This window comes from Colossoma macropomum, unplaced genomic scaffold (assembly GCF_904425465.1).
Source record: "Colossoma macropomum unplaced genomic scaffold, Colossoma_macropomum, whole genome shotgun sequence".
NCBI classification, from domain to species: domain Eukaryota; kingdom Metazoa; phylum Chordata; class Actinopteri; order Characiformes; family Serrasalmidae; genus Colossoma; species Colossoma macropomum.
In genome coordinates this window covers 36,590,706-36,603,313 of record NW_023494789.1, presented here as the reverse complement: position 1 = coordinate 36,603,313, position 12,608 = coordinate 36,590,706, and the positions used below count along the sequence as shown (strand labels likewise).

The following is a 12,608-nucleotide window of genomic DNA, read 5'->3' as shown; positions in this document are numbered from 1 at the left end:
CGCAAACAATCAGGCCTGTAGAAAGGTACAAAAAGCTTAACTGATTCTGTATAAAAGTAACACTGATGCAAAATAGACACATTATTCAAATAGCTTAAAAGGATATACATTTGGTAACATTTTCATGTTAACAGGTAAACACTGAGTTTATATAAACAAGTATAAAAGATTATGAAACTGAAGCCAAACCTGAATAAAAGCACCATATCCCATTTGAATGCTACAGATGCAATGCTGTTAGCTCAACTGTTGCATGGTTAAGCAGCAGCACGCCATAGTAAGCTGTAATGTAGGGTAATCTGTCTCAGAGTGTTTCTGTGGTCTTGCTCAGTGCAGTATGTAACATTGTGCATGATTCTCATGTGTAGCACGTTTTGAAAATACATTGTTAGGATCTTTTATTTCTTTTCTTTCTTTGATTGTTTCTTTATCTCTTTCTTCCCTTTTTAGTTGTCTTTTTGTCTCCTTATGTACTAATACTTCTCAATAATACTGCGTTTTTTGATTTTCAAAGTCAATGACAATATTACTGCAAGCACAGACAGCACACACAAACTGACATTAAAGAGTGCAAATTCTTATAGATTCTGTTGTATTTTTAATGCATAAAGCTCATGAAATGTTAGATGAGCTAACATTCATGTCTGGCACTAAGTTATCGCTTTAATGTTTTGGCAATACAGACAAAGACATCAATTAACTTTATAAGTTTGTTCAAAGTTAACATAATTAAAATAGTGAAAACTATAGAAGCTCAGCGGCTGGTCTCTTATCAGCTCACTCAGTGGTGAATGGCTTGCAGGGAAAAAAGTAAAGAAAAAAATAGAAACAGTTCTTGTATTTAGAGTTTTTACTTGGGCTTGGGCTACGCCATACATAAAAAAGAAAAAAAAACATGATCTTGTATTTTCATATCTGTGCCTGTAATTAGATAGAAGATCATAGAAGATAGATTTTAAATATTAGTTGCATAACCCGTTACTAATGTAATCTGAAACTGACTGGTTCACAGTTTTGCATCTTTGAGTGATCTGTAGGGGTCAACAGTGCTTTGTGGACACAGTATGTAGAAATCAGCAAATACACAGTGCAGCCCTTGCATGTTACTGTATTGATTGTAATGGCATGGATGTTTTGCATGGTTTTGAATAACATTTTGCATTGGCATAGATCTAAAGGCACTTGTTTGTTTTTATTCACTGTCTTCACTGTGTCCTCCATACTGTCCAACATGAGATGGGCCTCTTAGCACTCATGGGAGAAGGTACTGAATTCTTCTTTCCACTGTGCAGTGCAATCCATATGTGCATGTTCACATCTTTGGTAAGTCAACTTAAAGCTGAAATGTTATTTTTCACATCCAGCAGTTTCATACTTTCGCTATATCCATCTCTTGCCTGTTGCTATCTTCATCTCCATTCTGCTCTACTTTAATTTTATTGCAGTGATGAGTCTTTTTTGTGTCCTGTCCTTCATCCCCTGAACTTTCTTCTTCCTTCTTCTCCTCGCTTTCTTCACTTGTCTGTTCCAGGCTTCCACTCCTCTCCTCTGTCCCTGTTCTTCTCTCCACTCTTCTCTCGTGGGCATGGTTACTGAGTGAGCTCTCCTCTTCCTCATCCTCCACTCTTAGGCCTAACGGAGCGCCGTCCAGACTGGAATCGCTGAGGATTGTGGCTGTCTCCTCCAAGCTGAGAGGAGCTTCTTCTGCTTCAGGATTAAGCTCCCTGCGTGGGCTTGGGTAGAGGGCCACATCCCCCATCACAAGCTCCTCTCCAGGGCCGTCTGTGTCATGGTCTCGACTGCAGAAAGCATAGCGGTGGTTCATGTGCTGTGAGTAGGAGCCTGAGTGAGAGAAACGTTTCCCACACTTATCACATTGGTAGGGCTTTTCTCCAGAGTGCAGCCGGCTGTGTTCGATCAAATGGTGCTTGTGTTTAAATGCTTTTTTACAGATCTGGCACTCATGGGGACGCTTCCCTGAAAGAGAAGGCACGATCAGTTGTCTAATTTATTTTCACTATTAAACTCACTATCACTGTTAGTGGTATAATAATAATATCTATACCAATAATATTAACACACTAACAAAATTAAGGACTTTTTCTAAATTAGTTTCTCTGTATAGATATGTTTCATATAATGATCAGTGTTATCATATGAGACAGTGTTGTGGTGTCTGTACCTGTGTGTTCATATTTGTGGCGCAGCAGAGAGCTGCTCTTCTGGAAACTTTTGTCACAGATGTCACAAGCATATAGTCCTTCCTCTGTCTTCCTCAGTCTCTTTCTCCCTGGCCCATTATCACCATCTAATCCCTCCTCCATCAGAGAGAAGTAGTCCAGACATGCCCGATTTAGTGGTTCACCCTAAGAGACAGAGATTCATTTTGTTAATTGAGATGTGCAACTTGAATTTTGAGTTGTTTGACAGGTAATGTGAGTAATATCTGTTGTAAATGTTGTACAGTGCATACAATATATCCTCCATTTTATTTGTGAAGTCAGGATATGACTGTGAACTTTGAGAATTTGTAACTGAACTCAGAACACAACAGTGTGTAAACAGGCTTGCATTATCTGCCCTTTATGTATGTGGAGGCCGGAATTCCCCTCTGAGTAATATGCTTGTTTACAGCAGCAACAGGGGAAGCAAATGCATCAGAAGACACCTACATAGGGTTAAGAGACAACGAATGAGGGTCTGTTATGATTTATAGAGTAGTACTAAAAATGAGTTCATTGTCTTTGCAATATGATCTACTCTGGAATAACGGACCCCTGACTTGAACTGAGAGCGAGCTTAAATGCTTATTTTATTACTCAGAAGGGAACATCGCTCTTTGTCACAGTACAAACTAATTTAACTGTTACACGCCAAGTAAAGAATCATGACTGGGTTTCAGAATGAAACTAGAGGAAACATTCAAATTTTAATATTGTGTAAATATATGTGATTGGTTACATAAAAAGTTCCCAAAATAGATTATAGAGGATATATAAAGGAAACCATTAATTTTGTTCTGTAAAGCGCTTGACAGTTAGGGCTGTAGAACACCAGTATGCATGATTCTGAGGTCTTGGGAGCAGTCAAAGCGTAAAGAATTAGCATCAGCCCAATGTGAGGGGACTTGTGGGGATGTATCAAACTCCTACTCGTGCATTCTTGAGAACATGTCTTCATTGAGTACATTTTGTATGATCTTGTTGTATTTTTAAGTTGTTGCATTTTTGCTGAACAAGACTGTGTTCTCACCATGGCATTTGTTTCCTGCTGTATTCTTTTCCTCATTGCCTCTGACTCCGCCTCCAGCATATATGTCATAGGCGAGAGAAATCCGGGGCTGGGGGCTGGTGGTGTAAGAGGAAGCGACGTAAGACCGTTATGCCCCATCCCTGCGAGGCAACTTGGGATGACAGGATTGAAAAGGGGAAACCTGCTGAAAACTGCACTACCGAGTAATGGCGTATAGCCCCCACTCGCTTGGTGCTGAGAAGGTGGAGTTAACCTCCTAAACACGCTCTCCACATCCCTCCGCTCTGTCTGGGGAGAACTGCCGTTGCAAGCTCCTTCTTTGGCCTCCCTGGAGCGTGTGCGAGTTTTGGGAATGGAGAGGTCTAAGGGCTCGCTCTGGCAACCCTCCGATCTGGGGGACGGCCTGTGTTGGGTGGTTCGACATGGTGACGTGGTGACTGACAGGTCGAGGCAGGGTGGGGAGCTGAAACCTGAGGAGAGTGGGTGTCGGCGTTCTTGTAGTGAAGGTGAGGTGGGACTCATAAGAGTAGAGTTTCTGGGACTGCTGGTTTCTTTGTTCGGCCAATAGTGGTGTCCAAGATCTAGGCGGAGGTGCACAGATGACTGTAGTGGCACGAGGATTTGCTGTGGGACGGAGTGCCAGGATGCCCTGTGAGGGGAAGAGAGATCTCTAGGCAGTCCATTTGGGGTGGATGGTGTTTTCTGGATGTCGTGAGGGACCTGTGAGGAGCGAGAGAAGTTGAGTGGTGATCCTTCTCTGCGGGAATGCAACTGTTCAGCATTGTGTCCGTCGTTGTTCCTGCACAGATATCTTTCGTGCTGCTTCAGAACTACCTCATTCGGGAAAATCTGCAAGCACCACTGGCACGACACGGCACCAACAGATATCTCACTTCTCCTCTCTCTTTCTTCTTCCTCCTCTCCTTCTTCCTTCCCTCGCTGATCCTCTTTCCCTACCTCCTTTCTCAGCATTTCCTGCAGAAGGTGTTCAAACTTTCCGCCGGAATGCAGCAAGGGCAAAAGAGTGGTCCCTTTAAACACTCCTGACCACCCCTGTGGAGCTCGTAGCGTAGAGGTAATGGGTTCCTGTCCCTGAGTGGGCAGCTGCTCTGTGAAGCACTGGCTTAGCGGGCCATAAGGAGAGCTTTTTCCTCTGCTTGTGTTCCTGCTTCCAACTCCAGGGGGCGACGTAGGGGAGGGGAAGAGGTAGGCGGGATGGGAGTGACCATTAAAATATGCTCCGTTCCCTGACCCACCCCCACTGAGGCACTTCTTACTGCTAAGGTGTGAACTGTAGGAGCCTGAGTGACTGAAACGCTTCTTACAGTTGGAACACTCGTAGGGCTTCTCACCTGCCAAGGCAAAAACAGCACGATTTACTAAAGGTTGATGATGCAAAATATCATCAAGGATGGAAATCTATGACCTCACAATGATTAGATTTGACTACGATTCTTTATTAGATGTTTTAACGCATCATGAAATCTCAAATTTCACCGCGATTTGATATGATACTTTGGGGAGAATTCACAGTTATTGTGCTGGTGTTGTCCAGAGTATCAGTGCTGGTGTTTTCTTTTTTTTTCTAACTGCATCAGAGAGGACACAGGGTTATGAGGTATGTAAGGCAGTGAAAGATTCATCTACACTGCCTTCAAAAAACAGCTGAACTGAGGAACCTTATCAGGCATACACATATTAGATTCTGACATGGCTGTGTGCCTTGCTGCCATTTCAGACATTTCAGACACAGCTTGTGTACTCAGTACTTGGTTATAAACAATAAAAACAAAACAACAGATGCTCTTTTTATTTTATGAGAATAGCTTGATAGTTTTATTTTGCTAATAAATGAGGGCATACTTTAGTGAGTGATACAATATTCGATTACAATCAATTCTAAGTTTACATAACATATGCCATTGTATCACCACATTCAGAACAGTGCATTTTGCTGCTTTGGTGCATTTTACACCCCTTTTAATTACACACGCATGTGTTCATGTGCAGAATATTACTAAGAATTTGAAATGCTATGAAATGGTGTAAAGCAGTGTTTCTCAGTTGTGGTCCTGGAGTACTGCTGCCATGCCCATTTTTCTTTTCCATGCTCACAACAAACATTATTCAGCTTTTCTGCTCATTAACAAACCTTTTCTGAACTAAATTGGTTCCTTAGTAGGGAAAATACTAAATTATGCAGAGTAGTGGTACAACAACCTGAATTGAGAAACATGATTTAGTAATTATAGTTTCAAGGAGAGAACTAACAAGTTTCTATTTCTGTTTATGTACCAGCCTACTTAGACTTCAGCTGAATTCATGAAGTAGAACGATAGAAAGAAAGAATCACTTACCACTATGAATGCGTAGGTGCTCTTTGAGATGATGTTTGTATTTAAAGGCTTTCCCACATTGTGTACATTTAAACTTCCTGCTTTCCATGGTGGGACCAGACGCTGGATTCTGGAACACAGACACACAACAGGACGTCAAGTCGGTGTATTTGGTACAAAAATGAATATCCATTGCACTTTTCTAGAAAGCCTTTACTGTATCATCGATGTAGACAGTTTGGCCAACCCAGTGTGTTTGGCGTAGGCCTTCATCTGGGTGCTGGTTTGTGGTTTGTGTGCTGGGGTTGGCTGGTTTTGAGTGATTGGTTCTATGCTTAGTTGAATAATTCTGATGTTTTAGAAAGTTAAGAATACATTTGGTAGCCCCCACCTTGTCCTGAGTCTGCGCATGCAGTGCCAGGTGCCGCTCCATCTGTGCCCTGTAGGGAGTGCTGTACCCATAGAGTCGGCACACGCCGTGTCCTCCTTCCCTCTCCTGGCACAACTTCATGTGTTCTCTAAGAGATGTCTCACACCGATATGACCGTTGGCAAAATGGGCACATCTGCACTGCTGTCCGTGTGGGATCAGGGCTCACGGGGTCTGCATCTGCTGACCATGAGGAGATAATTGGTTACCGACAGTGAAGTCTTTTTTTTCACATTTTGTCCATTTTTTGTCCATTTTGGTTATCACTGTGAGATTTTATAGATTACAGTATACAGTTTCAGGAACCACATAGGCAAATCTGTGAGAGATTGCTTAACAATGTGTTTGAGGAAAATGTTACGTTTTAAATGTTGATGATTTAGGCCTGCAGTTTGTACGATGCTAATTTTTGGTAACAAACTTCCACTACTACCTTATCCTTGTAGCTTCATTGTAAAACTAAAGAAGCAAACTAAAGATGTGGACAGCAAAAATTGACTACCTTTAGGTTAGGGGAAAATTGAGCAAATTTGTTTTCTTTTTTTTGCCAAACTACTCCCTTAACATATCAATGACAATATACAAACAAAAAAATCAGAAAGTATGTTTTTCCAGACCCAAGCCTCCATGCATGTTAGAAAGATACCTTTTCTGTCAGGTGACTCCTCAACGCCTGGCGACAGGGTGGATGATGTTTCTTCCTGCATAGCACCAGTGTTGTAGGAGGTCATGGAGCCGTTGATCTGTTGGTTGTGTCGTGAACGGGGAAGGTGGGTCTCTTTTCTCAGCTGCATGAGGAAGTCATAACGAGCCCAGTCCTCCAGCACATGGGCATCTTTCTGCGCTGAGGGAGCAGAGACAGGATGTGGTGGTGTTAGTTCATCATCTGTTTTGCTGTCTAATATAGTACTTGCTCCAAGAAAAAGTTGCCTTTTCATGCTAATCCAAGACCAGCTTTCACTTACCATATTGTAACATTAAGAACAATAATGCCTGTGTGTTGGGGGGACGCCTGCTTTGTGCAATTGCAGTAGTGACTATATAGACACACACACATATATACATACCTAAACATATACATTTTTTTCTGTATATACACATAATATAAGCTAATTGTTTATATGGGGGTTCTTTAAACTGACACTATGTATTTTACCTTTTACAACAGTTCAGCTTATGCACGGTGCAGTAGTAGCTTATGAGCCAAAGCAGGTTTGTTCAGCGCAATTCTTAAGTATTAGGCTGGGATTACCTGTACTACAATATTAGACATCACAGGGAAAAAACTGAATTGTGTGTGTGTGTGTGCAATCTTTGCTAAAGAAGGAGGGAGGGAATTTTAAAGGCTCTATAATGGGAATGATGAAAACTGCAATGAAGAAAATGTTACTGAGATTCTCCCATGAGACCAATAACAGCCAGAGAGCAAAAAAAGAAAAACATCAGATAATAATACAGAAAGAAAGAGAGAAGGACAGATGCCAGCACAGCGCTGTGACTTTGAGGAGGATTTTTCAAATGTTTGCAGATGTTGGCATCATATTTCCAGCTTTCTCTAATGTGGCCAGAGAAGAGCCAGAGTGCTTCATTGCAGTAAAAACTTGTTTCTCCTTCATCAGAGAGACAGAAAGAGAGTGCAGTTAATGTTTCTAGGCACGCCGTGCAAGTCTTTGATGTCCATAAATATAAAAGGAAAGCCTTATACGCTCAGTTTTGATTTCAGAATGGGAACGTCACCTTGTTTGATGGGACAGGCCTTTGTCATGCTTGATGAGGCAACGTTTTCAAAAAGAGCCCTTCATACTGCAGTGACTTCAGCGTTATCTGAATGCTAGCAAGAGGTTTCAATTTCCGTCCACGGTTTGGCTATTATCATTTTTAATATCTCGGAGGCGTTGGAAATTGCTGAACTCTCAGAACTGGTACAGAGTCATGACTACTGCAATGATTATAATCACACTTAATTCATCATAACTAAACACAGAGGTTAATGTGTATGCGTAAAATGAAAGCTAACTCATATAGTGCTGCTTGATTTAGAATATGGGATAAGTTCAGTTTTATTTTCGAGCGGAAGATGTCATGTAACATAACTAACAAATTTGTATTTCACAATCCACGAGTTTTAATATTTCCTTGGCTTTTTAATATGGACATCTATATAGACCAAAGCTAGCATGACCTCTTAACCCATTAAACTGCAAGGGACTGTATGAAGGCCCATATTATTAGTTTTGTTGTAGTTAGTAAATAATTTAAAGTAGTTCTATATAGAATAATCTTAGTCTTATGATAAATAGCTGAATAATAATCCTGCAGTTCAAGGGGCCAAACATGGATATGAAATAATCTCAGATTTACCAAAAAGTCAGTGTATTCCTCTAAAATTTGAAGATTCTTAAACCCTTAAATTCTCAAAGACTTGAATGTGGGACCAAACTTTAGTTAACTCATAACAACATACATTACATATTAGGTTCATAGCAGTTCATAGCAAATAATTCATAGTAGTTACTGAATAATTCATAGTAATTACTGAATGATAAATCTTAAGCTTAATAATATAATAATTAGCCTGCAATGTCAGGGTTTTGCAATGCCTGACTGCCTTGTCAGATAAAAAAGGGGTTACAGTCCAGGTCCATTTTAGTCCTCCAAGTTACAACCTCAAACCCTGAAAAGTACAACATGGTCCTTAAGGTCCAACTTTCTACCTTAAAAGGCATATTTGTACCTTTTCTTATGTTTTTTGTCATAAAAAAACAAGCAATCTAGACTAATGGCTGTATGTATATGTATTTGGTCAAACTTAAAAAATATAACTGCAGTGGAATATGATACAGTTATGCTCCTTTCAAGGTAGCACATCAGTGACCATGTATGTACCCTGAAAGGTACACTTTTTCTGAGAGGGGAAAGTAAGACCTGTTGGCCATTTTTGAACACTTTTTTTTTTTATATCTCTTTGACTTCGTTTAGTTCAGTCTAATCTTATGGGTGCTGTCCGTTGATTCAATGTTTTTTTTGTCTTTGAACACATCTGTTCAAAAGAATGACAGCTACTTACTGTACATGCTCTGTGCAGTGTGGTCTGTCTCCCCGGGTGTGGTTGGGAGGGCAGTGGTCTCGTCCCAATGCTCGTCAGGAGGGCTCAGGCTGTGGGCACGGGTGAAGCGAGCAGGGCTGCTGGGCTTTGTGCCCTTGCTGGCCGTCACACTCATCTTATGTTGCCCGTTTCTTTCATCCTGCGTGTCCGTCCCCCACACACACCCCTCATCCTCTCCCTCAGAGTCTAGAGAGCACTCTGTATCAACTACCATAGAGAGAGAGAAACGGAGAAATGAGAGATCACCACAATATGTGATGTGTTACTGTTGGGAAAAAATGTGTATTATGTATAGTGAAAAACGTTAACCACAAACAGAAACTTACAACTGCAGCAGGACAGACATTTAAGATTTTAACATTTGTTCATGTTAAGGTACATGCAGTAATGAAAAATGCATTCTTGGTAATGATGAACATAAACTGATAAAATTCGTAAAGTGATGAGGCAGTGTCAGATAAATAAAATGCTACAGATGGTGTGAGACAACTTTTTTTATTTTTAATTTAGTCCTAGGCTTAATATGGTTCTCAAAAACCAGACAGAGTATTAATAAGCTTTTTTCATATTGATTTGGCCCATTATGTACAGAAATACAAAACTGAACCAGACACTCCTAAACTAGGACAATCAGTAAGGTGGCATAAAAGCAATAGTTTAATGGCTTTATTTGATTGTGGGGCGTGACTAATGTGTTTGATGATAAAGAAATTTAGCAGAAAGAAATGTGAATTATGCTGGAGTAAGTGTACAAAATGATTTCAGAAGAAAAGAGTAAAAATTAGGACTTAGAACAGTTTTGATATTACAATTAGCAAAATTGTTTGCATTCTCCCCTTGTTGCAAAAAATATAATGAGTCATTTGGTTTTATGTGTGCTGGCCCTGCAGGCTTACATTTTTATTCCACTTATTGAGTTTTTATTACACTTATTTTGTAAAAAGTCAGAAATGACCTAGAGGAACTTGATTAAAAGCAGCATATGATTCATATCAGATGGCTATAATACATTTATATGTACACTTGAATGGACTGGCACCCACAGACTTGCTTCATTATAATTTTTCCAAATGATGTGAAGTATTTTTGGGCTAAAGAACAATTGAAAATGAAGAACTGAAAGACATTAAAACCACCTGTATTTGGAGGAGCGTCTTGTTTCACTGAGCAAGACCAAATTCAAAATACTAAGTGAAAGTTCTGGTGACAAAGGATCAGTCTATTTGATGGTTTACAATTGCGTATCATAATAGCCATATCTTTCCAGTTAAGCCTGCTTTACACCAAAAACTGGTAAAAGTTACTGTCTTGCATTCAGCGAAACTCTGATGTATCATAAAGTATTTGTGGTGGAAGCGTAATATTGTGTCAGCTGGTGCTGTCTATCTCTGCGCCCTTTGAAAATGAGATTGATGATTCAATATGTGCCAAAGAAGCGTCAAATCTTTTATCTCTCTGTTCTATGAAATTACGTTTGCATGGCATTTAAAGTTATAATTAAAACACAGAGATGGAATGCCTTCAAAAAATGTAAGCAAATGTAACGAGAGTCTGAATAGTAATTATAGGCAATTGGCACATATGTGTGTGTGTAAAATATACATACATATATATATATATATATATGTATGTGTGTGTGTGTGTGTGTGTGTGTATATATATATATATATGGAAAATGTAAGTCATCTTATAATTAGTTATAATTAAAACACAGAGATAGAAAAATTCTAAGCAAATGTAACAACAGCTCCAGAATCCGAATGGTTATTATAGGCAGTTAGCACATGTGTATATATATATATATGTGTGTGTGTGTGTGTATGTATATGAAAGATTTGAAAAATCTGTTGAATAGGTATCAAAATATTCTTTCACTTAAGAAAGGGAAAATTGATCTGTAATCTTTTCTCCATTTGACAAAGGTGTATGTACAGTGTGTGTGTGTGTGTGTGTGTGTGTGTGTGTGTGTGTGTGTGTATACATGATTAGGTTCACTACCTTCTCTCTAATCAGTTCAGTCAAAGTGTGAACATATTGGCATTGCATGGCAGGAAGCTGCAGTTTCAGTTCGACTGTGATGGAAAAAATAACAATGCAGCACTGACAGTATGTGAGTGTGTGTGTGTATGTGAAGTCCCACTGTTGCTCACTCATGAGTAATACACCTTTGCAATAGTGTACAGGACAAACCAAATATGTGTTTTTCCCACCAGTTGGTTTGCAAACCCGTACATACACACAGACACATACAGAGCACAATTTGACCTTTTCTGTTATGACTGTGCACAATAATGACCCCACTCACTTAGAAGAGCCTGAGGTTTGGATAAGGCCTTATATTTGTGCGCACACACACACACACACACACATACACACACTCACCATGCACAACATGACCTTTACTGTTATGACTGTGCAGAATAGTGGGGCAATAACCCCACTTGTTCAGATGAATGTGAGCCTTGTGTGATCATTCATATTAGCATATACACACATTCATTGACATGATCACTATTCAAAATACTGTACTGCTCCAACTTTCACACTGACACAGTTTCTTCTTTTACCTCTTAAGGTAGTGTGCGAACGTCAGAGACCACCCTTCATTAATTTAAATTCCAGCCAAAATGGCCATCAGGTACACATTATCCATTTTTCGCAGAAAACATAAAGGAAAATAATACAGAAGCCTCAACATCTAAAAATCCTTTTTTTAGTATTGGAGTATTAGTATTAGAGTGTCCACACTTTGACTTTGTAACAGCTTCCATTCTATTTAAGAGACTTGCTTTCAGTTTTTCAAAGAAATCTGCAGGGACATTTTTTCACACCTCCAAAGTTCAGTCTTAGAAGTTGGTTGCATTTTCTGTTTTTTACAGTCCGTGTGATCCCAGACACATTGAGTGACGAATTTTCTTTTTTGATGTCTATTTCCTGTTCTCAGTATCGGATTCCTGATGGCTGAACATCAGACCCGTAGCGCTGCGTTGTCTTCTCACAGTGGAAGGATCAAAGGAAGTATTTTATGTCTAATCTTTCCAGAAATATCTCCTGAAAAATGAATAACTTGTACTTAATGGCTGATTTGACTGGAAATTAAATAAATGAAACATGATTTCTGACTTGTGCACAGTACTATACCCACATTCATTGGCATGATCACTGTTCAAAACACACTCTCTGTTGCTACACTGCTCCCACTTTCACACTGACACTTTCTTCATTTTTTTTTTTAAGTAATCCAGAGCAAACTCAGCGCGCATAAGAAAAAACTGTCCAAATCATTATTTTATAGGTGCACAGGCCACACAGAATCAAATTGAATTTTCTTCAGTTTAGCATGCCAATATATATTTATAAAAGAAAAAAGTAGTCCAGATGTTTCAGCATTTCAGTCACATAACACCTTCGTCAAGCGCACTTCCAGCAAACACTGGGAAGACATGAGGAGTTTAAATTCTACGTCTGCGAGTTTGATAACACTT

General features: G+C 39.7%; 1 protein-coding gene across 1 annotated transcript in view; it reads right to left on the bottom strand.

Annotated features, from left to right (window-relative positions):
* The window catches only part of LOC118808474 (zinc finger E-box-binding homeobox 2-like), a 33,893-nt gene continuing 21,285 nt past the window's right edge, over positions 1-12,608 (bottom strand). Inside the window, exons 2-8 of the mRNA XM_036571176.1 lie at positions 9,085-9,330; positions 6,664-6,861; positions 5,980-6,200; positions 5,610-5,718; positions 3,253-4,604; positions 2,183-2,366; positions 1-1,977 (exon numbers count right to left, since the gene is read on the bottom strand). Of these exons, the coding sequence (XP_036427069.1) occupies positions 1,370-1,977; positions 2,183-2,366; positions 3,253-4,604; positions 5,610-5,718; positions 5,980-6,200; positions 6,664-6,861; positions 9,085-9,330 (2,918 nt within the window). The 3' untranslated portion in view covers positions 1-1,369. The remainder of the gene's footprint in view (positions 1,978-2,182; positions 2,367-3,252; positions 4,605-5,609; positions 5,719-5,979; positions 6,201-6,663; positions 6,862-9,084; positions 9,331-12,608) is intronic.